The 20,628-nt window shown below is 43.0% G+C and overlaps 2 protein-coding genes across 2 annotated transcripts in view; one reads left to right on the top strand and one right to left on the bottom strand.

Moving 5' to 3' along the window:
• The first annotated feature begins 3,605 nt into the window (after window positions 1-3,605).
• The window catches only part of RAD50 (RAD50 double strand break repair protein), a 106,497-nt gene continuing 89,474 nt past the window's right edge, over window positions 3,606-20,628 (top strand). The window contains exon 1 of the mRNA XM_040622471.1: window positions 3,606-3,622. The gene's annotated coding sequence lies outside the window, so the exon portion shown is untranslated. The remainder of the gene's footprint in view (window positions 3,623-20,628) is intronic.
• On the bottom strand, window positions 14,120-20,267 carry IL5 (interleukin 5). The gene is made up of 4 exons (XM_008691637.2): window positions 20,023-20,267; window positions 19,795-19,827; window positions 18,588-18,716; window positions 14,120-18,479 (listed from the first exon to the last, which is right to left on the bottom strand). Exons 1-4 carry the CDS (start codon window positions 20,164-20,166, stop codon window positions 18,381-18,383), a joined length of 405 nt encoding a protein of 134 aa, XP_008689859.1. The 5' UTR covers window positions 20,167-20,267; the 3' UTR covers window positions 14,120-18,380.

Genomic DNA, 20,628 nt, shown 5'->3' with positions numbered 1-20,628 from the left:
AACCGTGTGCCTCAGCCAGGGGACAGTAAACAGAGCTTGACTTCCTTCAGCCAGGCTGCATCTGCTTTTCTGATATGTTTTAAGCACCTTAAACTCAAAGAGCCACTGTGTGTACAAAGGCTTCAGTGGCAGCCTTGCAGCCAGTTCCAGAATTCTGCGTTGGTACTAATCCTTGGGGAAATACCCGGAACAGCCAGTAGAGGGGGATGGAGAGCTGAGATCGTGGGTCCCTCAGTGAACAATGAACTGCGGTGGCAAAACGGCTCCAGAAATTGCACTATACGAACACAGAAATAAACTGGAATTGGGTGAGGAGGAAGGAGGAGCTGACAAGATGGTACAAGGTTGGAGATAAGGGGAATGCAAAGCGGAGTGAAGAGGAAAATCCCCCACAGTGGGGTGGCCACAGAACTTCAAAGGACGGGAGCACGAGTGCTTAATTTGAGATTGCTTCTGCCGCAGAGAGATCTGTGCAGCTGGTCAGCTTTGTTGTGTGGCCAGAACTCCACGGAAAGAGCCGCATTCTGTTGGCGTGTTGGCTGGTAGAATGTCAGGATGAATCACACAGCAGGAGCAGGGACCAGCAGTGGTCATGCAAACCCAAGCCTTTGGGGATGGGCAGCCACCTCGGCAAAGGCTTTGGACCTGCACGCGGGCAAAGATGAGTTTGAGCCTGCCCGTTCAGGTCTCAGGAGCCTGGGAGAGCCCAGCTTACATCTGCGTTACAAAAGAGGGCTTCTGCCATGATGCGGAAGGTGTGGGGAAAGGAATCGAGGAGCCCAGGTCCGGGGAGCCTCTACCACCTGCAGAGAGAACAGAATTCTAAGAGGGCTTTTCCTGCAGAAAGTGGAGCTTGGGTATGGATCCTAAGGGAATAGAGGGAGCTGCAGCGGTGAGAGAAGACAGATCAGGGGTCCACTACAACCCCTGCGTGACAGGGTCCTGCCTCCTCCCACTCATCCCACACCACCCCTTTTCTCACACAGACCCAAGTTCAAGCAACCAACCCCCAGACCAATAGCCTCCTAACTTATTTCCCTGATTAAACATGAACACCTCATCTCTTTCCACACAGAGGCAAGAGTTCTTTTAAGAACAGAAGTCATATAATGACCCTCCTCTGTTTTAAACTGTCAGCGACTTCCCATTACTAGGAGAAACACAGAGTCCTCTCTGTGGGCTGCATGGGCCATCCCTTCCCTCCCTAGCCTCATCTTCTGCCACGCAACCCATGTGTTCCAGCCGTCCGTCTTCCTACTGTTCCTCAATCGCACCAAGTTCATTCCCACTTCGGAAATTTGCCCTTCTGTTTAGCTGTCTCTTCCCCCCAGACTTTCACATATATGGCTTCTTTTTATCAGTTAGCTCTCAAATGTCACCTTCTCACGCCTTCCCTGACATGTAAGGTTGCTCCCCAGCCCCTGCCCAATCTCCCTCTATCACACCGGTCCCTAGCCCTCATCATGATCTGAAATGGTCTTTGCTTCCATGATTCCTTCTCCACTATGGTATAAACACCTTGAGGGCAAGAGCTTGCCTGTCAACTTCACTACTCATCCTTAGTGCCTGGCCCCTAGAGGTGGTCAGGAAATGATTTTTGAAAGAATAAATGTTCCATCAACTCTATTTGGTGGGTTTGGTGATCACTTCCAAAGTGAGTTTAATTCTCCCAAAGTGTAGGCAGTAGCAGAATTTGAACTCAGGCAGCCTGACTTTTGTGCTTACGCTTTGACCTTGGATTATTTTATCTCGACCTTTGTCTGTTCTTTCCCAGATAGCACTTACCGTAATCTATAGTTGTTTTGCTTGTTTGTTGTCTGACCCCTCTCCTGGTGTCATGCTGCTGGAATAGGACTGCGTCCTGCCCCGTGCAGTGTTGCCAATGCTTAGAACAGCGCCTGGCACATTGTAGGTACTCCGTGTTGGCCGGGTGAGTGGATAAACACCAGGCGAACATACAAGTGGGGGATGGATGTGGAGGAACGTGACCATGCCAGCGGTGGGGGACTTGCCCAGGCACTAGCAGGAGGCCGGTGCCCAGAGCGCAGCAGTGCCTGGGCAAAGGGGCCCGCCAAGAAGCTGCCCCTTGCTGTGGCAGAAGGCATCTTTCGGGGCAGATGGTGGTGGCCTTGCTCACTCTTACAGCGAGGGAGGGTCACCTGTTCTGTGAATCTTCAAACTTGGGGTCATTCCCCGACGTGGGCCCTGGGTTTGGCCTTGCTCCTGACCATATCCGAGAGTCCCGTCCGTCCACTGGGGTGATACCAGGCTTCTGGGTGAATCTGTGCAAACGGCTTCTTTTCCACTCGTTACGTTATGTCAGCACCTTTTCAGCTTCTGAGAAACAGGAAGCACCATGGTGTGTGGTGGGTTTGAAAGGGTGAGAAGAGACATAATCACATTTCTTTGGTTTGCGCATGGAGGACTGGGGTTCCTGTTTGCTCTGATGCGAACACATCACCTTTTCCCTCTAGCCAGAATTCTGGAGGATGAGGACCGTGTGGGAAATATGTTTTATGGGGGCAAAAAGAACAGGGGGATAAGAGCTTTTAAAATTGTTGTTATGAAACATCATACATACAAAAAATGTACAGTTTAAAACTTAACAAAAATTTTAAAATCCGTGTGTCCTCCACCCCATCCCTGAGAAGGTGACTCTCCCATAATATCCCACTCCCTCCTCACCAGAGGTAGCCACTGTCTTGATTTTTGTGCTTAATTATTTCTTGCTATTCTTCATGGTTTTATCACATATGTAAATATCCCTAAATTATATATGATTTTATTTTGCCCATTTTTTACCTTTTTTAAAAAAAAAGATTTTTTTTTTATTTATTTGAGGGAGAAAGAGTAGGGGGAGGGGCAAAGGGGGAGGAAGAGAGAGTCTCAAGCAGACTCTGCATTCAGCATGGAGCCGGACATGGGGTTCAGTCTCACAACCCTAAGATCAGGGCCCTGAGGTCAGGACTTGAGCCAAAACCAAGACTTGGACGCTTAACCCACCAAGCCACTCAGGCACCCCATTTTTGACCTTTTTATAAATGGAATCTTGTTGGATATATTTAAGACTTGCTTTTTCTGTTCAGTAAAATGTTTTCTTTTTTTTTTTAAAGATTTTTTTAAATTTATTAATTTGACATAGAGAGACAGCCAGCAAGAGAGGGAACACAAGCAGGGGGAGTGGGAGAGGAAGAAGCAGGCTCCCAGCAGAGGAGCCTAATGTGGGGCTCAATCCCAGAACGCTGGGATCACGGCCTGAGCCAAAGGCAGACGTTTAAGGACTGTGCCACCCAGGCGCCCCAAGTTCAGTAAAATGTTTTCAGACTCATCCATGTTGACCCAAATATCTGTACATTCATTTACTTTACTGCAACCCAGTGAATGACCAAACAAGAATTTATCTATTTTTTTAAAAGATTTTTTATTTTTATTTATGTGACAGAGAGACAGCCAGCAAGAGAGGGAACACAGCAGGGGAATGGGAGAGGAAGAAGCAGGCTCCCAGCGGGGGAGCCCGACGTGGGCCTGGATCCCGCAACGCCAGGATCACGCCCTGAGCCGAAGGCAGACGCTTAACGACTGCGCCACCCAGGCACCCCAAGAATTTATCTATTTTATACTGGTGGGTATTTCATTTTTTTTTTTTCAGTTTTAGCTATTAGAAACAGTGAAGTTAAAAGGATGTTAGGTAATTACTAAGGAAAACTGAATAAGGTATAGACTTTAATAATAGTGTATCAATATTGGTTTATTAATGTGACAAATGTACCATCCAATTGTGAGATGTTCATAGTAGGGGAAATTGGATGTGGAGTACATGGAACTCTGTACTCTCTTCACAATTTTTCTGTAATCTACAACTATTTTAAAATAAAAAACTTGGGGGCACCTGGGTGGCTCAGTCTGTTGGGCATCTGCCTTTGGCTCAGGTCATGATCCCAGGGTCCTGGGATCGAGCCCTGCATTGAGCTCCCTGCTTGGTGAGGAACCTGCTTCTCCTTCTCCCTCTGTTGCCCCCCCCCCCCCGGCTTGTGCTCTGTCACTCTCGTTCTCTAAATAAATAAAATAAAATAAAATAAAATAAAATAAAATAAAATAAAATAAAATAATTGATGGGACACCTGGCTGGCTCAGTCAGTAGAGCATCTGACTTTTGATCTTGGGGTTATGAGTTCAAGTCCCATGTTAGATGTAGAGATTACTTAAAAATAAAATTTAATTTAATTTAATTAAAAATTTTGTTAAAGAAAACCCAATCATGGAGCACCTGGGTGGCTCAGTTGGTTAAGTATGTGCCTTCGGCTCAAGTCATGATCTCAGGGTCCTGTTTAGCGGCGAGTCAGCTTCTCCCTCTGCCCCTCCCCCCAACTCATGCACACTCTCTCCCTCTCTCTCTCAAATCAATAAATAAAATATTTTTTAGAAAAAGTAAAAAGAAAACCCAAAGGTGTTATGAACATACTTTCTTAAATCTCCTAATGTCCATGTGCAAGAATTTCTTTAGACCTTATACCAGACTGAAATTCTGGGTCATGGAGTACACGTGTCTCAATGTTCTTAGCTCTGCATTTCAAGAGTACCAGTTTTTACTGTCCCACACACAGTGTGTAAGAATTCCTTTTACTTCACATCCTGGACAATACTTGTAATATCTTGACTTTTTAAAATTTTTGCCAGTCTGGTGGGTGTGAGATGCTATCTCATTGCGGTTTAATTTTGTATTTCCCTGACTACTAACAAGGTTGACATCTCTTTATGTTTATTGGCCATCTGTGCTTCCTGTTCTGAGAATATGCTTACTCATGTCATTTACCTGTTTTTTTCTGGTGGGTTATTTATCTTTTTCTTATTGAGGACTTATCTTTTTCTTATCAAGAAGACTTTGTTACTCATTCTGAAAACGAATCCTTTGTCATTTATACGTAACACAAATATGTGTCCTTATATATAACAAGCTTATAACTTGTCTTTTCTTTTACTCAGTAAATTTGTTGAATGTTGAGTGTATATATCTTTTCCTTAATGATCTGTGCTTTGAGTGTTTTATTTATGAAATCCTTCCATTCATTCTGAAGAGCTCTTGTTTGCTCCTTTAGATCCACTTCTTTGGCCTTTTCTGTGTCCGGGGGACAGACTTGTCTGGATTACATTAATGACTTATTTGCTCCTGGGCTCCCCGTTGGGTTTGACCATGAGGAGCCCCGACAGGCAAACTAAGGGTGGGAGCTAAGTGAAGTCAACGTGTTTGTCCTCCCAGCTCTCTCCTTGTAAGGCTGCTGCAGGTTAGCTGTGTCCTTGATTGAAGGTCCCAGCTCCTACAGGTGGCCCTTTCCCCACAGCCCTCTGTATCTTAGAGTTTTACCAACTGTCCCTCTCCTGTTAAAGCTCCTGTTATTAGCCCCAAAGGATTGCATTTTCCCTCCTGATTTCCCTATATCCTGTTCTCACTGTTACAATGGCCCCATTATTAAATACAATTTTCTCAAATTACCCAGTTTACTGGAAGTATTCCAGCTGTCTCCTGATAGATATGCTCACCCCAAGGTCATATTTTTATTTTATTTTATTTATTTATTCACTTATTTATATATTTATTTTTAACGTAGGCTTCACGGCCAGTGTGGGGTTTTGAGCTCACGACCCCAAGACCAAGAGTCACACGCTCTACCAAGTGAGCCAGCCAGGCGCCCTTGTTTTTTTTGTTTTTCTTGTTTTTTAAGATTTATTTATTTATTTGAGAGAGAGAGAGCACACACGAGCAGGGGGAGGGGCAGAGGGAGCAGAAGAGAGAGAGAGGAGCAGACTCCCCGCTAAAGGTGGGTCCTGATGAGGGGCTCCATCTCATGACCCCGAGATCATGACCTGAGCTGAAATCAAGGGCTGGACACCCAAGCAACTGAGCCACCCAGGCACCCCACCCCATCTTGTAGAAAATTATTAGTTATTGGTCTCTGTCTCTCTACTCTGTGATTTCTCACCCTTGGCACTACTGACATTTTTTACGGCATAATTCTTTGCTGTGGGGGCTGTCCTGGGCAAAGTAGGATGTGTAGTATCGTCCCTGGCCTCTGCCCATGAGATCCTGGCAGTAGCCTCTTTTTTCTCTCCAGCTGTGACAACCAAAAATTGCCAAATGTTCTCCCGGGGGGAAAATCGCTCTTGGTTAAAAACCACTACCCTACCGTATGTCAAGATCTTGCTGACCTAATTATTAGTTTGATATCTCATGGGGCAAGAGCTCCCCCTTTGATCTCCTTCTTCAGGATTGTGTTAGTTATTCTTGGATGCTCATTCTTCCGTGTACATTTTAGAATCAGCTTTGTAAGTACCATGAAAAAAATTGTTGGGGTTTTGATAGGATTTATATTGAATTTATAGATCAGGTTCCAAATTATGGTATTGACTTTTTGTGTCCATGGTCATGGTGGGTCTCTGTGTTTGTTAAGGTCCTTTTAAAACTATTTCAGTAAAGCTTTGAATCAACTTTCGGTAAAGTTTTTCACACTTTGTTAGACTTATTCTTTGGCACCTTATATTTTTCTAAGTGTTATAAATGATATCTTCTTCAAGATTATATTTCTATTTGTTAGTGATGTGTAACAATGTGATTGATTTTCTATATTGATTAAGCAGTTTGATAAACTCTCATTACTTATAGTCATTTACTACCCCTACATCCTTTTGGGTTTTATTTTTGTCATTTTGTATCATCTGCATATGTATATATATATATGCAGATATTTGTGTCTGTACGTGAATTTTGTTTCTTCTGTTACTATCCTCATATTTATTAGTACTATTTATAATTTTGTTGCAAAGGCCAGTACCTGCAGTCACAGTTTTTAAACAAAACGGAGTTAACCTTATCCAGCACCACCAGTAGCCCATATAAAGCTTCTATGTAAATTGGAAGAAGAGGCTTCTTCCTCAATACCGTTTACTTCTACCTGGTAGGAAATTATCCTGATACATATTCCAGTCCACAATGTCTATGATGTCAAATGTGCTCCCTGGGATTGTGCAGTGCACATACAGTGGTCCGGCACATTCTTGCATTGGTTCCTGCTTTTTAAAATTAATTAATTAATTAATTTATTTATTTATTTATGTATGGGAGAGAAGGGCAGAGGGAGAGGGAGAGAGAGAATCTTAAGCAGGCTCCACGCCCAGTGTGGAGCCTGACACAGGGCTTGATACCACAACCTCGAGTCGACACTCAGCCAACTGAGCCACCCAGGCACCCCCACATTGTTCCTACTTTTAAAGGGATGTTTTTAACATATCACCATTGAGTGCAGTATTTGCTGTAAACTTTTCAGATTAAAGAAGTTCCATTTTTTTTAACTTTACTAAAGGTAGTACTAATAAGTGGATGTTAAATTTCAGCAATGCTTTTTGTGCATTGATATGTAATTTATCTCTTCAATTGTTTAATGTGGTAAATGATAAATTACATTAATAGATTTGAATCTTGAATTCCTAGAATAAGTTCAACTTAGTTGTTACATAGTATCTTTTTATACATTCTGGATTTGGATCGATAATATTTTCTTTACAATTTTTATGTGCATGTTCATGAGTGACTATGGCTTCATAACTTTCTTTTTTTATGATGTCCCCCTCTAATTTTACTAATATATTTTAGCTTCTCAAAATGAGCTGGGAACTATTGTGTTTTGTTTATTTTCTGTATGAGTTTATATATGTTTCAAATTACATATGACTTGAAAGTTTGGAAGGACTCACCCATAAAGCTGTCTAGCCTTTGTGTATTCTTTTTAATGATTTAATGATTAATTCAGTTACTGTAATGGTTATAGAACCCTTTGTATTCTTGCATCAGTTTTTGGCATTTATATTTGCATGGGCACATGTTTGTGTGCCTTCTCAGAGTTCCCCCACCTCCTTTCTCTCTCGATCAACACCCCACTCACACCAAGTCACCCCTAGGCTTCCAGGCACAGGTGAAATGCCACCCTGCGTGGAATGTAGGCTGGCTTCTACTTGGCTGCCACTGACCCAATAATACAACAGAGGAGAATTTGACCAATGGGATGTGGCAGATAGAAGGGAGCCTGGCATATGAATTCCCTTCTCCTTTGGCCTTTCTCTCTGCTGTTCTGCCTTCTTCTTCCAGCACTTCTGCAGAAATTCCCTGGGACAAGCGCAAGTACCTGCAGAGAGATGTGCTATGCATGCTCACACCTTGGTGTGAAGTTGTGGCCAGTACGCTGAAGTATCACACCACACTGTTGCACGTCTTTCTTGCCTCACCTTCCTTTTTCCCTCAACCTAACCAATACAGGCTTATAACTCCCAAATTAAGTGTCAGCGCTTCAATGCTTGCCTCAGGCTCTGCTTTCTGAGGATACCCTGGCTACGGACAGTTGGTATCAGATGTAACAAACACTTGGAATGAAATTTTGAAGTCAAATTGCTCACCTCTCCAAAATAATAGGAATTTATTGCTGGTGCTAAGCAGATTGAGAGTAACTTCTGGCATGCAGTGGCTTTGGAGTTTTTTAAAGCTTTTAGCTGGTTAATTTGGATGAAAACAGATGGAGAGCAAGGCAATGGAAGATGAAGTGGGTGAGATATATGGGAGCTATGTTAATTGCAAGGATTGTAATTAACTGCAATTGCAGAGCATGATGACTCTTCTGATAGCCCTCAAGACCTTACCAAAAAAGAGCGATAGGCTCAGAGCAATCTAATTCCAATTTAAGGTCTGCTCTGAACGCTAGCAGACTTCCATGGCAACTTTAAAAGAGACTCCTGGTGCGTCTGGCTGGCTCAGTTACAAGGGCGTGCAACTCTCGATCTTGGGGTCATGAGTTCGAGCCCCACATTGGGTGTAGAGATTACTTAAATAAATAAAACTTAAAAAAAAATGGAGACCCTTATCTCCTGTGGCCACAGGGCAGACTGAGCTGAGAATTAGGCTCAGGGTCTGATTATTTGCAGGTCTTTGTAGAGCTTCAAAGGAGAATAGTTGTGCACCTTTGGCATTCTTCTATGGCAAAGTTGTGGCCCTTATAGCAAGAGTGTGGGACCATCAGACCTGGGATAGGAACACGTGGGTGAGAAAACCTGAGGCTCTTTGAACCCCAAATTCTTCTGAGTTCTCCTTAACTGGCAGGAGCAGCCCTTTCCCCCTTGACAAAGTGGACTAGCTCCTCCTTGCTTGGAGACAGGAAAATTATTTCTCTTGACGCAGGTGCTTCCCAAGATGACATTTATTCTCCTCTGCACACTCCCCACTGTCTGCAGGCCGGTAATCAGAATTAAAGCTCAGAATAGTTTGTATCAGTTAGGGCCCCATCAGAAGACAGAGCCATGCCAGCTACTTTAATAGAGCGAATTGAATATAAATAATCGTTAAGCAGGTACTGGATAACTGGAGAGACAGAAAGGGAACAATAAGGTATTATGAAGGTGGCGATTTGTGGGAAGCAGCCAACGCCCCTGTGGCTGGAGGTCAAAGGGAGGAGGTTAGAATTATTAAAATGTACAGCCTTAAGTGAAGGAACTCCCGGACCTGAAGGTCAAAGCTCTGCGGAAGGGGCACGACTCTACGGCTGGTGGTGTTCTGAGCTCAGAAAATGGGCTGAAGGGAATGGGATCCAGATCTCTGGGGCGAAGGTGCTGGTTGAGCGGTGCTGGGGTCTTGGGAGTGGGGATGAAACGCACTAGGGTTGTTTGAGAGAATGTTGGCAAAACTGCAAAAGGTAACCAATTGCTGCTGCTGGAATGAACGCCTGCTGCCAAGGTAACACTAAGATCAGGATTAGGAATATAAAAGACAGGAATAGGAGGCAAAAACAGGGAAAGTAAGCAAACAGGAAGGAGCAAGTCCCTTCTTCCTCCAGCCTTCAGTCTAGCGCCCCCTATTGACAGACCCTAACAGAGAATCAGCTGGCAAAGGATAAATTGGTTTGCAGGGTCCCAGTTCCAGCGGGAGTGTAGAAGTGTGCTTGAAGCTGGGAGGCATTAGCTTCCCAGCTGACATTCAGGTGCGCGGGAGCTTACAGATAGGCACTGTCAGAATCCACAGCCAAGTGGATCCTGTTAGTCCAGAAGAATATAGAGTTGAGTAGATAGAGTTGAATTCATTGATGGGGAGGGGGTTTCTCACTATGATGCAGGATTTCATGTTTTGGCAAGAACACCCAGAGCTGATCCTAACAGTTTGCTGGAATGGCTCTTTGAAGTCTGACTTGGTGATGGCCTACAGAATATGAAATGGAGATGCCAGAACTTCCTTTCCATGGTGTTGAAGAAGAGGGCAGATAGCTCAGGAGTAGAAATACTAGATAGATGTACTGTATATGGTCTGAGTACCCACTATCTGACTATGTTCTCTGGAGGGCACAGAGAACACACCTTTCACTAACATAGCACATGCACTAGTGAGGGGAACCAGGCATCATTGCAAAGCTTGGTAGTAGAAGTTCTCCATAAGCTGTGTTGAAGGTGGGGGATGATGCCATTGACATGGGCTCCCTAATATCAGTGGGCAAGATGGAATCCCTAGAATGGCAGAGGCCAGGTTGGAAGCACTTAACCATTGGAAACGAAGTGGTCATAATTACTGCAATGAGCAGTCAGGCTATATAAAGTCCCTTTGACCCTTGGATTTATAGTAGTGGCTAATACAGTAAAGCATTTCAAGAGGCAAGAGAGGTAGATAATCAATCAGCATGCTAATCAATGTATAGGTCGTTAGAGTCAATCAAGAGCTTATGGGTTGAGGTGTGCAAGAACCACCACAATGGAAAATCCCATCCTTCATCCATTTCCCAGATCCCAGTATCCATTTATTAAATGGGAGGGGCCCTAAAATCCTACTTCATGCAGTAAGCTTTCTTTCTTCAATCCTTTACCAAAGAGACCAAGAACCATTCAACAGAATAACCATGCACTGGTAAAGGACATGCTCAGATTTTCTCTTTTTTAAATATTTTATTTGTTTACTTATTTATTTGAGAGAGAGAGAGAGTGCATGCACATGCATGTGTGAGGGGTGGGAGGGACAAAGGGGGAGGGAAAGAATCTCCAGCAGATTTCACACTGAGCACAGAGCCGACGCAGATCCAGGGTGGGTCTCAGAAATCTATATTCTTGGGTTTTTTTGTGTTTTTTTATTTAAAATTTTTAATTTAATTAATTTATTTATTTGGCAGAAAGAGAGAGAGACAGCACAAGCAGGGGGAGCAGCAGAGGGAGAGGGAGAAGCAGACTGTCCTCTGAGCAGAAAGCCCAACACGGGGCTCAATCCCAGGACCCTGGGATCATGACATGAGCTGAAGGCAGACACTTAACCAACTGAGCCACCCAGGTGCCCCTGTTTTTGGTTTTTGTGGTTTTTTTAGAGAGAGGAAGAGTGCAAGCACAAGCGGGTGAGAGAGTGGGGGGAGGCACAGAGGGAGAGGGAGAGAGAGAATCTCAAGCAGGCTCTACACCCAGCACAGAGCCCAACACGGGGCTCATCTCACGACCCTGACATCATGACCTGAGCGGAAACAAGGAGTCACACGCTTAACCTACTGAGCCGCCCAGGTGCTCCAGGGAAGACTCAGACTTTTCAAAGGTTGATTCATATGAGGTGTGAGCTGACACTGATGCCTGGAAAACCTAAATGCCTCCATGATATTCATATTCTGGCTAGAATGGAAATCGCTTAGGACAAGTGATAAATGGAGCTTTGGCATGAGTCTTTTTTATACCCTTAGATTATTTTTTTAGTTCTTTACCATATACTTGAGATAAACATTCTTAGCACCTGGGAGAGCCTTCATATTGGTTCTCTGACCCATGAAGTAAGGGACAAGTGGAAGGCCTTGAAACTATCTGGACCCTGTTAAGACAGAAAATCAAAGAGAAATACTGTATTCCTGACTGACTGCCACCATGAAAGACTTGAAACATGCAAGAGGTCTATTTTCCCATTCAATTTATCCTCTGTCCTCTGCAAAGACCAGAAAAACACTTTGAATCCAGGCCGTGGCAGACTAGCTTGTACAGACTAGCCCTGTAGCTAAGCAATTAGGAAAGATGGTTAAATAGTTTTAAAAATCTGTTTAAAACAATTAGAGAGCTGACATAGCAATGAAAACTTAAGAGACTATAAAGAAGGTAAGCTTAGAAGTGGGCCTGACATTTGGCATAGCTTTTTGCTTTGAGGCATTTACCGATTAGTAAGCAGTGGTATAGAGGTTCAGAGAAGCCAAGAGAAAAGCTGTGGCTGAGGGACCGTGGGTAAAGCAGAGTTTTAGACAGTTTCATGGATATGGAGGAACAAAAATTGGAGTTCAGTGCCCAGGAAGTAGGAGGGGTTTCTATAAATACTTCCAGGCTTTCCCCTGGGACCCCTGAAGAGTTATAGTTTAAGAACTAACCGAAATAGACCGGTCTTTTAAAACCAAAACGCAGCTTTCAATCAGCTGTATCTCAGACTAAATTGAGATGAGCTGTTCTTACCCTAATTGCTTGCTAGAAATGCATCATTTCTGGAGGAAGATACTATCATCTTGTGTAAGACAATGACTGTACAATTCCTTCTTGCATTTCAGACCTTCCTTCTGAGATGGTTTTTCTCCCACTAAGAGTTATTTTAGTGAGACTTTATTGTAATACATTCTTCAGTTTTTATTCCTCCTGAAGTGTTTTTAGCTGATTTAAAAATGGGCAAAAGGGAGCAAAAGATGTGAACAGACACTCTGGCAAAGAAGATATATAATAAGCATATGAAAAGATGCTCAATATCACGTTTCATTGTGGAATTGTAAATACAAGCGAGATATCACTATGCACCTGTTAGAATGGCCAAAGTCCAAAACACTGACAACGCCAAATGCTGGCAAGAATGTGGCGAAATAGGAACTCTCATTCACTGCTGGTGGGAATGCAAAGTGGTACAGCCGCTTTGGAAGACACTTTGGCAGTTTCTAATACAAACTAAACATATTCTTACCAGACAATTCAACAATCACTCTCTTCGGTATTTACACAAGAGAGTTGAAAATATATCCACACAAAAATCTGCACATAGATGTTTATAGCAGCTTTATTTATAACTGCCGAAACCTGGAAACAACCAAGATATCCTTCAGTAAGTGAATCGATAAATAAATTGTGGTACGTACAGATGATGGAATATTTTTCAGCATTAAAAAGAAATGAGCAGGGGCGCCTGAGTGGCTCAATCGTTGAGCTTCTGCCTTCGGCTCAGGTCATGATCCCTGGGTCCTGGATCAAGCTCCGCATCGGGGCGCCCTGCTCAGTGGGAGCCTGCTTCTCCCTCTGCCGTTCCCCCTGCTTGTGTGCCCTCTCTCGCGGTCTCTCCCTCTGTCAAATAAATAAATAAAATCTTTTTTTTTTAAAAAAAAGAGCAATCGAACAATGAAAAGACCTAGAAGAAACTTAAATGGATATTAGCAAGTGTAAGAAGCCAATCTGAAAGGGCTGTACATTGTTTGATTCCAATGCTATGATATTTGGAAAAGGCAAAACTATAAAAACGTAAAAATATGAGTGGTTGCCAGGGGTTAAAGAGGAGGGAGGGATGAGAAAAGTGCAGTGCAGAGGGTTTTTAGGACAATTAAACTCTTCTGTATGATACCATAACGGCAGATACATGTCATTATACATTTGTCAAAACCCATAGAAGGTACAACACCAAGAATGAACCCTAATGGACTGTGGGTGATAATGACGTCTCAGTGTGGGTTTGAATCTCAGCTGTATCACCTAGTAGCTGTGTGACATTGACCAGTAACTTAAACTCTCTGAACCTTTGATTTCATATCATAAAGAAGGAATGCTACTGTCTTTCATTGGTTTGTATGAGAATTAATTGAGATAGTGACGTAAAATGTTTAGGAAAGTCCTAACCCATTTGAGGAGATCAGTAAATGGTGGTTTGCTCCCCTCCCTTGGCGTAACACTGGAACATTGTGAACATTTATTGAGGGTCCACTGTGTTAAATACTAGTGCTACTCTCCAGTATTTCTTTCTTTCAAAAAAGATTATTTATTTATTTATTTATTTGAAAGAGAGATCATGTGCGTGAGTAGGAGGATGGACAAAGGGAGAGAATCTTCAAGCAGACTCCCCGCTGAGTGCAGAGCCAGTCCTGGGGCTCGATCTTACAACCCTGAGATGGTAACCTGAGCTGAAACCAAGTGTCGGACCCTTAACCGACTGAGCCACTCAATTACCCCTCTCCACTATTTCTGACCTTTCTCTTTTTCTGGACACGTGGCAGAATTGTATTTTCCTTGCCTCTTGCAGTTACTCGTGGCAGTGTGACTTGCGCTAACCAATGTGATATGAAGTACTTAAGAACTGATGTGTGGTTCTCCTTGTTCTCTGCCAAGGGAATTGCAAAAGCAGTTGTTGATATGGAGTCACCATAAGATGGAAGGATTCTGGAATGCTGAGCCAACCCACAGAGGACAATTGCCCTGAAGCGTTGCCCAGAGCCACACCCACAGGAGACCTAGTGTAATTTAGAAGCAAACTTGTTGTGTCCTGCCCCTGGGATTCAGGGATGATTTATTACTGCAGCATCACCTAGACTATTCTGACTGATACATACACAGAGATGTAGCCAATGGACCCGACAATGTGGCAAAGTAAAAACAAGAGCTCTGACAGAGGAATGTTCAAAGTCATGCAGGGCACTGAGAAGGGGCAACTAATCCTGCTGGGCTAGGCAGGGAAAGAGAGAGGAGGCAGCGTTTGAGCTGGACTGTGAGAGCCCAGAGAGAGGGGTGAATGAAGACAGGAAAGTTACACATTCCCTGCTTGGGAAAAGACGGATGTATGAGGCAGTGTGGGCAGAGGCACAGAGGTGTGAACATTCGTGGGGGTATTCTGGGAAGAATAAGACTAGCACTCCCTACGAATGTTTTCCACATGTCCTTCAACACAGTGCTTTTCTACCATAATTTATGTAGGAAAAATATACTTATGTCCCCCAAAGTCAATGCATTGTTTAGCAAAGTGGTGATGGGGAGCTCAACAGAGAAAGTCTTTACTTTCTTTCCACATATAATCGGCAGCATATCAAGGTTCACAGGAGATCATTGGAAAGGCTCTGAAGGTCAACCAGGGAGACATGTAGTGTGTTATATAGACAAAGCAGCCATATTAGTGGTTTCATGGTCAGCAAGTAGTGTTTCAAATATTTTACCACCATTTATTAAATAACTAAATACAAAAACATAAATTTAAAAATATTTTGCCATCTCATATGTTAGTTTGTTGCTTACATTCAGGCATCTGTGGTTTGTGTTCTGGAAAATTGGTTGATTTTGGATTGAGATGTAATGCACTAAAATTTTTCCACTAAAAATAGTGGGATTGAGGCTCCTGGTTAGTGTTTTCTTGCATTGTTAAGTGAGAGATGCCTGTATTTCTATATGACGGGGCTTGGAGGGGGCAGGGCTATGCCCTGTGAAGGAACCTAGCCCTGAGACAGTGAGCCCGACGGCTACATATACAGAGATGTATCAAGTCTGTCAGAGGTTTTTATGCCTTGTGACATGTGGACATGAGTGTCCTTAATCAACAGCCCTGACTCCACAGGCATGGGGAGAACCTGAAGTAGGGAGCGGTGCTGGCTCAGTCTAGCTGAGAGCCAAGGGCCTCCACTGAGGAGTGGGGACAGAGAGGTGAAACAGGAGAGACATTTCAGAGGCTGAATGGTGGATGGAGGGCACAACGGGTTAAATTAAGTCAGGGAGTCATCCAGAAAGGTGATGGGGAAGTAGTTGTGGTTATATTAGCCAAAATAGAGAACCTCAGAGGAAGAGGAGAAAGAAAGACAAAGAGGAGAGGCAGTGGCAGGTTTAAGGGGGTGAGGATGGCTGACAAGGGTGACTTCATTTGGACACATTACGTCAAGATGTTCTCTGGGAAGGGTCCTCTGTGTCCCTCCGAAACTCAGCCTATTAGCTCACACTGGCTTCTCTCACTGGGCAGTCACAGTGACATCACTAAGATAGAGTGAGTGGATACTCTGTTGTTGGGGTAAGCTTTGAGAGGAAAAGCAAGGCTTAGGAAGGTAGTCCTGTAACCTGGAGGCTGCCGCGTCCCTCTCCCCTGACGCCCTAGGCTCTGGAGCCACATGGTCAGCAGGCCTGGGTGAGGGGCCCGTGGATGTGACCTGCCAGGGGCCATCTGGATGGCTTTGCTTCTATAGGGAAAGTAGAATCAGCTTGAGGATCATAGTTTCTGCCTTTAAAACCCTTGGTACATCTAAGGAGTCCCATCTGGGTTGATTGCATACAGAGCGGATTGCTTTTAGCTTCTCTGAGCCCTGGCAGATTGTAAGAGTTCATGAGTGGGGTTTCAGATAGGCTATTCCAGTCTTAAATCCACCTGCACTGTCCTGGACCTTCATAGAGAAGTGGGAAAATAACCTTTTTTTGAGAGAGAATATAAGTCTACAAGGGCAGGGAATGTTGTCTGCTTTATTCACTAATGGATCCTAGTCCCTAAAACAGTCCTGGACCAGATGGGAGCTCAATAAATATTTGCTGAATTGAATTAAGTTGACATTCAGTTTCTTCACAAATCGAGTTTCCTGTTTCCTGTCAGTTTCTAGAGCAGTCAGCATGGTGCTGTGCTGACCCATCTTCCTCTTCATTGGCTCGGCTCCAACTCTCAGGGCTTGGTGGACACACAGTTGGGGGTCTGGGCCATGGCAGAGCATTAATCACCATGCCTGGGTTTGTGCTGGAAGGAAACCTTGTCTTCTTACATGGAAGGACTTGCGTTCTCCGACCTGAGGCTCTAAGTCTGACTGCTCTGGCCCCTCTCCTGTGCTCAGACACAGTAAGAGGGGGTTGCTTCACACACACAGCTGAGTTTGACCCGCACAATCCATGCAGATAATGCCTGGGGTGGTGGCACCCATCAGTAAGGCGCTCTAGCCCACGCCTGTAACTGTATCCCAGCAGGCAGTGTAGACCCTGTGATCAGTAAACGAATGAAGGAATCAGTGGCATAGTTGAGTATTCTTATTGGATCTCTCTCCAGTTCCATCTCAGTTTTAAAATATATTTTAAAGAACATACTTTCTGGATTGTTGAGAAGTTTCCTCCAGCAGAAGAACCTTCAGTTATGGTACTGATTGTCATAAGCAGGCAGACTGGACTGCTGTTTCTCTATCCCTGGGAATACAGGATGATGGGACCCTCTAGAACCCAATCATCTGAATAGAACTGCCTACCAACTTTCCGCGCCCTTTTGTTGTGAGATGAGGAAGAACTCTCTCACAGTGCTCTGGGTTCCACCAAGAGGGTTTCTGCCTCCCTGCCTGAACTGGCAGTGGGATTGGTCTGCCAAATTCTTCTCACTGGCCACGAAGAGACCTAGTTACAGATTTTTACACTCTCCTCCTCCCAGGAAAATCCTTGAAAGTCATGTTAATTCTCTGGCCAGTCCTGGAAGTAGGTTCATTCACTCATTCATTCATTCATTCTTTCATCACCTACCATTTAACCTGCACCCTCCCTGTGTCTGGTACACTGTGGTGAGGAAACCATGCTCAGCCCCCGCCCGTGTTCCTGCTGCCCACATCCCCGCTAAGGCCTGCTGGATCACTTCCGCCTGTGGTTCTCCTAGCAACCCTGCGACGTCTGTCACCAGGGAGATGGGAATGCTCAGCTAGCACAGATGCAGACTCTCCCTCCGATCTCAGCGTGTTTTCACACAGACTGTGCTCGCTTCAAGAGGAGGACAGAGGCGCCTGGGTGGCTCTGTCAGTTAAGTATTGGACTCTTGTTTTCGGCTCAGGTCCTGATCTCATGGATCGTGAGATTGAGCCCTGTGTCAGGCTCCGTGCTCTGCTGGAGTCTGCTTGGATAGTCTCTCCCCCTGCCCCTCGCCAGCTCATGCTCTCTCTCAAATAAGTAAATAAATCTTAAAAAAAAAAAAAAGTAGGACAGAGGCCAGCAACGAACTGAATCAGAGTTGTTTATTTTTGTTTTATTGGAACATAGACCAATCTGATATAAATATTAATTTATCAAATTCTTAATCATTTCATAAATAAATATTAAGTTAACAGACATTTTACAGAATGTTGTGTTAAATAAGGTTAAAGTACATATTTATTTTGCCTGGAGCAAACTGGAGGAAAATACTTCAACGATCGGATATCTGAAATATGTCTCAAACATTTTATTTTTATGCCTTCTGCTTGTGTGAGGTGGTAAAGTAGGAGAATGCCTGAAATATCTACTTTGCCTCTGAAGTTCAAGTCTATGGATCATTAAGGCCCCACCGTTGGTTGGCCCTCATTTTCATTGCAAAAGAAAACATTCTTCTTCTCCTCCAAAATCTTTCACTACAATAAATCAGTTTTGTCTCAACTTTCTGTTGTCCACTCGGTGTTTATGACACCAAGAAACACTTGCAGGTAGTCTAGGAACTTTTTTACTCTCCATCTCTCTCCTGCACACTTTTTCTGTGAAAAGAACAGACAAGAGGTATTGGAGGAAAACCGTCAGTTCTTGCCAAAACAGGCACAGCCAGACACGTAGACTTAAGTTCCCAACAAATGTCTTTAGCTTACTTTTTGGTGCTCTATGTGTTGTTTTATTAAAGACAAGTTCCGGAATAGTTTATCCACAGCCTCCCCTTGTGCAGTTCGGTTCTTCAATATGTCTATGCCCTGAAAGACTTCTTCAATGCACAGTTGGTGCTACATGAGGAAAAAGTTTTTAAATATAAATAACCAAAACAAGCTATAAAAATTTGGTCCAAAAAGTTAGACTTTGTTTTGTGGAGTTTACACAAGTTCCCTTCTCCCAAGTGTTTTTCACTTGTTTCTTTTCCGGGTAGGAAACCACCTCATACTGACCTATAATTTCTTCCTTTTTTTTTTTTTTAAGATTCTATTTATTTATTTGAGAGAGAGAGAGCATGAGTGGGGTGAGGGGCAAGGGAAAGGGACAAGCAGACTCCCTGCTGAGCAGGGAGCCCTATGTGGGGCTTGCTCCCAGGATCCTGAGATCATGTCCTGAGCCAAAGGCAGCTGCTTAACTGACTGAGCCACCCAGGTGCCCTGAGCTATAGTTTCTATAAGTAAATGACATTTATACAATTACTGAGGAGTTTGACAAATGATATAAATTAAATGCTTAACAAAAAGTAAATTGTTTAAGAAGTATAATGCAACTACATTACTGATTTACCTCAAACCAGAGTTTCCTCTGACAGTTCTAGCTGGTAATTTTATTCTATTTAGACTAATGATATCATATCTTTAACATTTTAATATAACCATGACATACTCCAAAGGTATACAATTCCATTAGACTTAAAATCATTTAAATATGTGGAAATGACTACTAATATAAGACTTCACTGTATATTTTAATGTCTACTGACCATAATTCTAAAAATATAACCCTAAGTTGCTAGTACTTTCAGAAAGACTTTAAAGTAAGGAAAGCCAAAGATAGAGGTGAATGGAGACAAGGAGGCACCTCTCACCCAATGTGGAATTTTTCTGGAAAGAATGCCTGACACGAGGCTCTTTGAGATGGAGAACTGACAACATCAAAAAAGGGCCTGATCCAGTTGCTTAATGGATTCTACTTAATATTGTAGAGTCGTTCCTAACACCATTCCTAATATTCATAAGCGCATACATTCACATCCACACACACAAAACAAAATAGATAAAACTAAATCTTTCCAATGTTAACTAACGCTTTGTAGCTTAGAATACGAAACTGATTCATGCAATCATTTTGTCAAATCATAACTTAACTTACATTTTTATGTTCAGGAGTAGGAATCATCAGGTTCTGAAAAGGAAAGGAAATACATTCATTTTAACATATTGTAAGATTCATAACTTTTAATATAATGCTTCCTAGTAACATGGTTATGCATTATATATTACTAACACTCATAATTTCATTATTAATAACAGATCTTTAAAAATTAGCCAGTGATTACCCATGCTTTTTAAAGACTGTAGGAATCAAAAAGAAAATTACCCCATCTCCTATCAGCAGAGTTCGATGAGCAGAGAGCAGTGTCAAGGTCTCTGCCACCAGTCCATTCATGGTACTTTCTGCAGCAGTGACAGAAACATAGGCAGCCCCAAGAGCTAGCAAACTCAAATGCAGAAGCATTCTCATAGCTCTCAAATGCTCAGTGTTTGCCTTGGGCAAAGAAAGTGCATAGTACAAGATTGCATCCCCAACCAATTTATTCTCTATCTTTGAGGAAATGAATAATTTCTAACAATCAGATAGAGGATGCCTAATAATGGCATATCGTAATACGAAATGTTTCCAATGCCTTGTATCTTAAAAAATAATTTTACCTTTATCTTTTAATAATTATAAAAATCCCTATTTTCCCCCCTTTGAAAACATTTTCTATTACAAAGAAAATCTTTGGGTTGATACATCATTGCCTCACATTTGCATTTCTTAAAATCAGAAAATTGAATTTCCTCTTAAAGGATGTGTGTAAAAAGGAGAAGTATAATGCACACCACTAAATTTTATACCAGAATGTATGAATATTAGGAAAGTCTTTTTCAAGTTGACTAAATTCTGTCACTGTTGTTACCAGACTGATCTGTCTTAAAAGGA

The sequence above is a fragment of the Ursus maritimus genome, unplaced genomic scaffold, assembly GCF_017311325.1.
Source record: "Ursus maritimus isolate PB19 unplaced genomic scaffold, ASM1731132v1 scaffold_5, whole genome shotgun sequence".
Classification (NCBI taxonomy): Eukaryota; Metazoa; Chordata; class Mammalia; order Carnivora; family Ursidae; genus Ursus; species Ursus maritimus.
The sequence above is the reverse complement of the archived record's forward strand: the minus strand, read 5'-3'. Positions and strand labels throughout refer to the sequence as shown.

What these genes read in the sequence shown, in the direction of transcription:
- IL5 (XM_008691637.2), bottom strand. Translation starts at nt 20,166, where the DNA reads ATGAGAATGCTTCTGCATTTGAGTTTGCTAGCTCTTGGGGCTGCCTAT. An exon ending in CTCTGCTGATAGGAGATGGG is followed by an intron (nt 19,828 to 20,022) that starts GTAATTTTCTTT and finishes TTTCCTTTTCAG; the next exon opens with AACCTGATGATTCCTACTCC. An exon ending in AACACATAGAGCACCAAAAA is followed by an intron (nt 18,480 to 18,587) that starts GTAAGCTAAAGA and finishes TTCTTTTCACAG; the next exon opens with AAAAAGTGTGCAGGAGAGAG.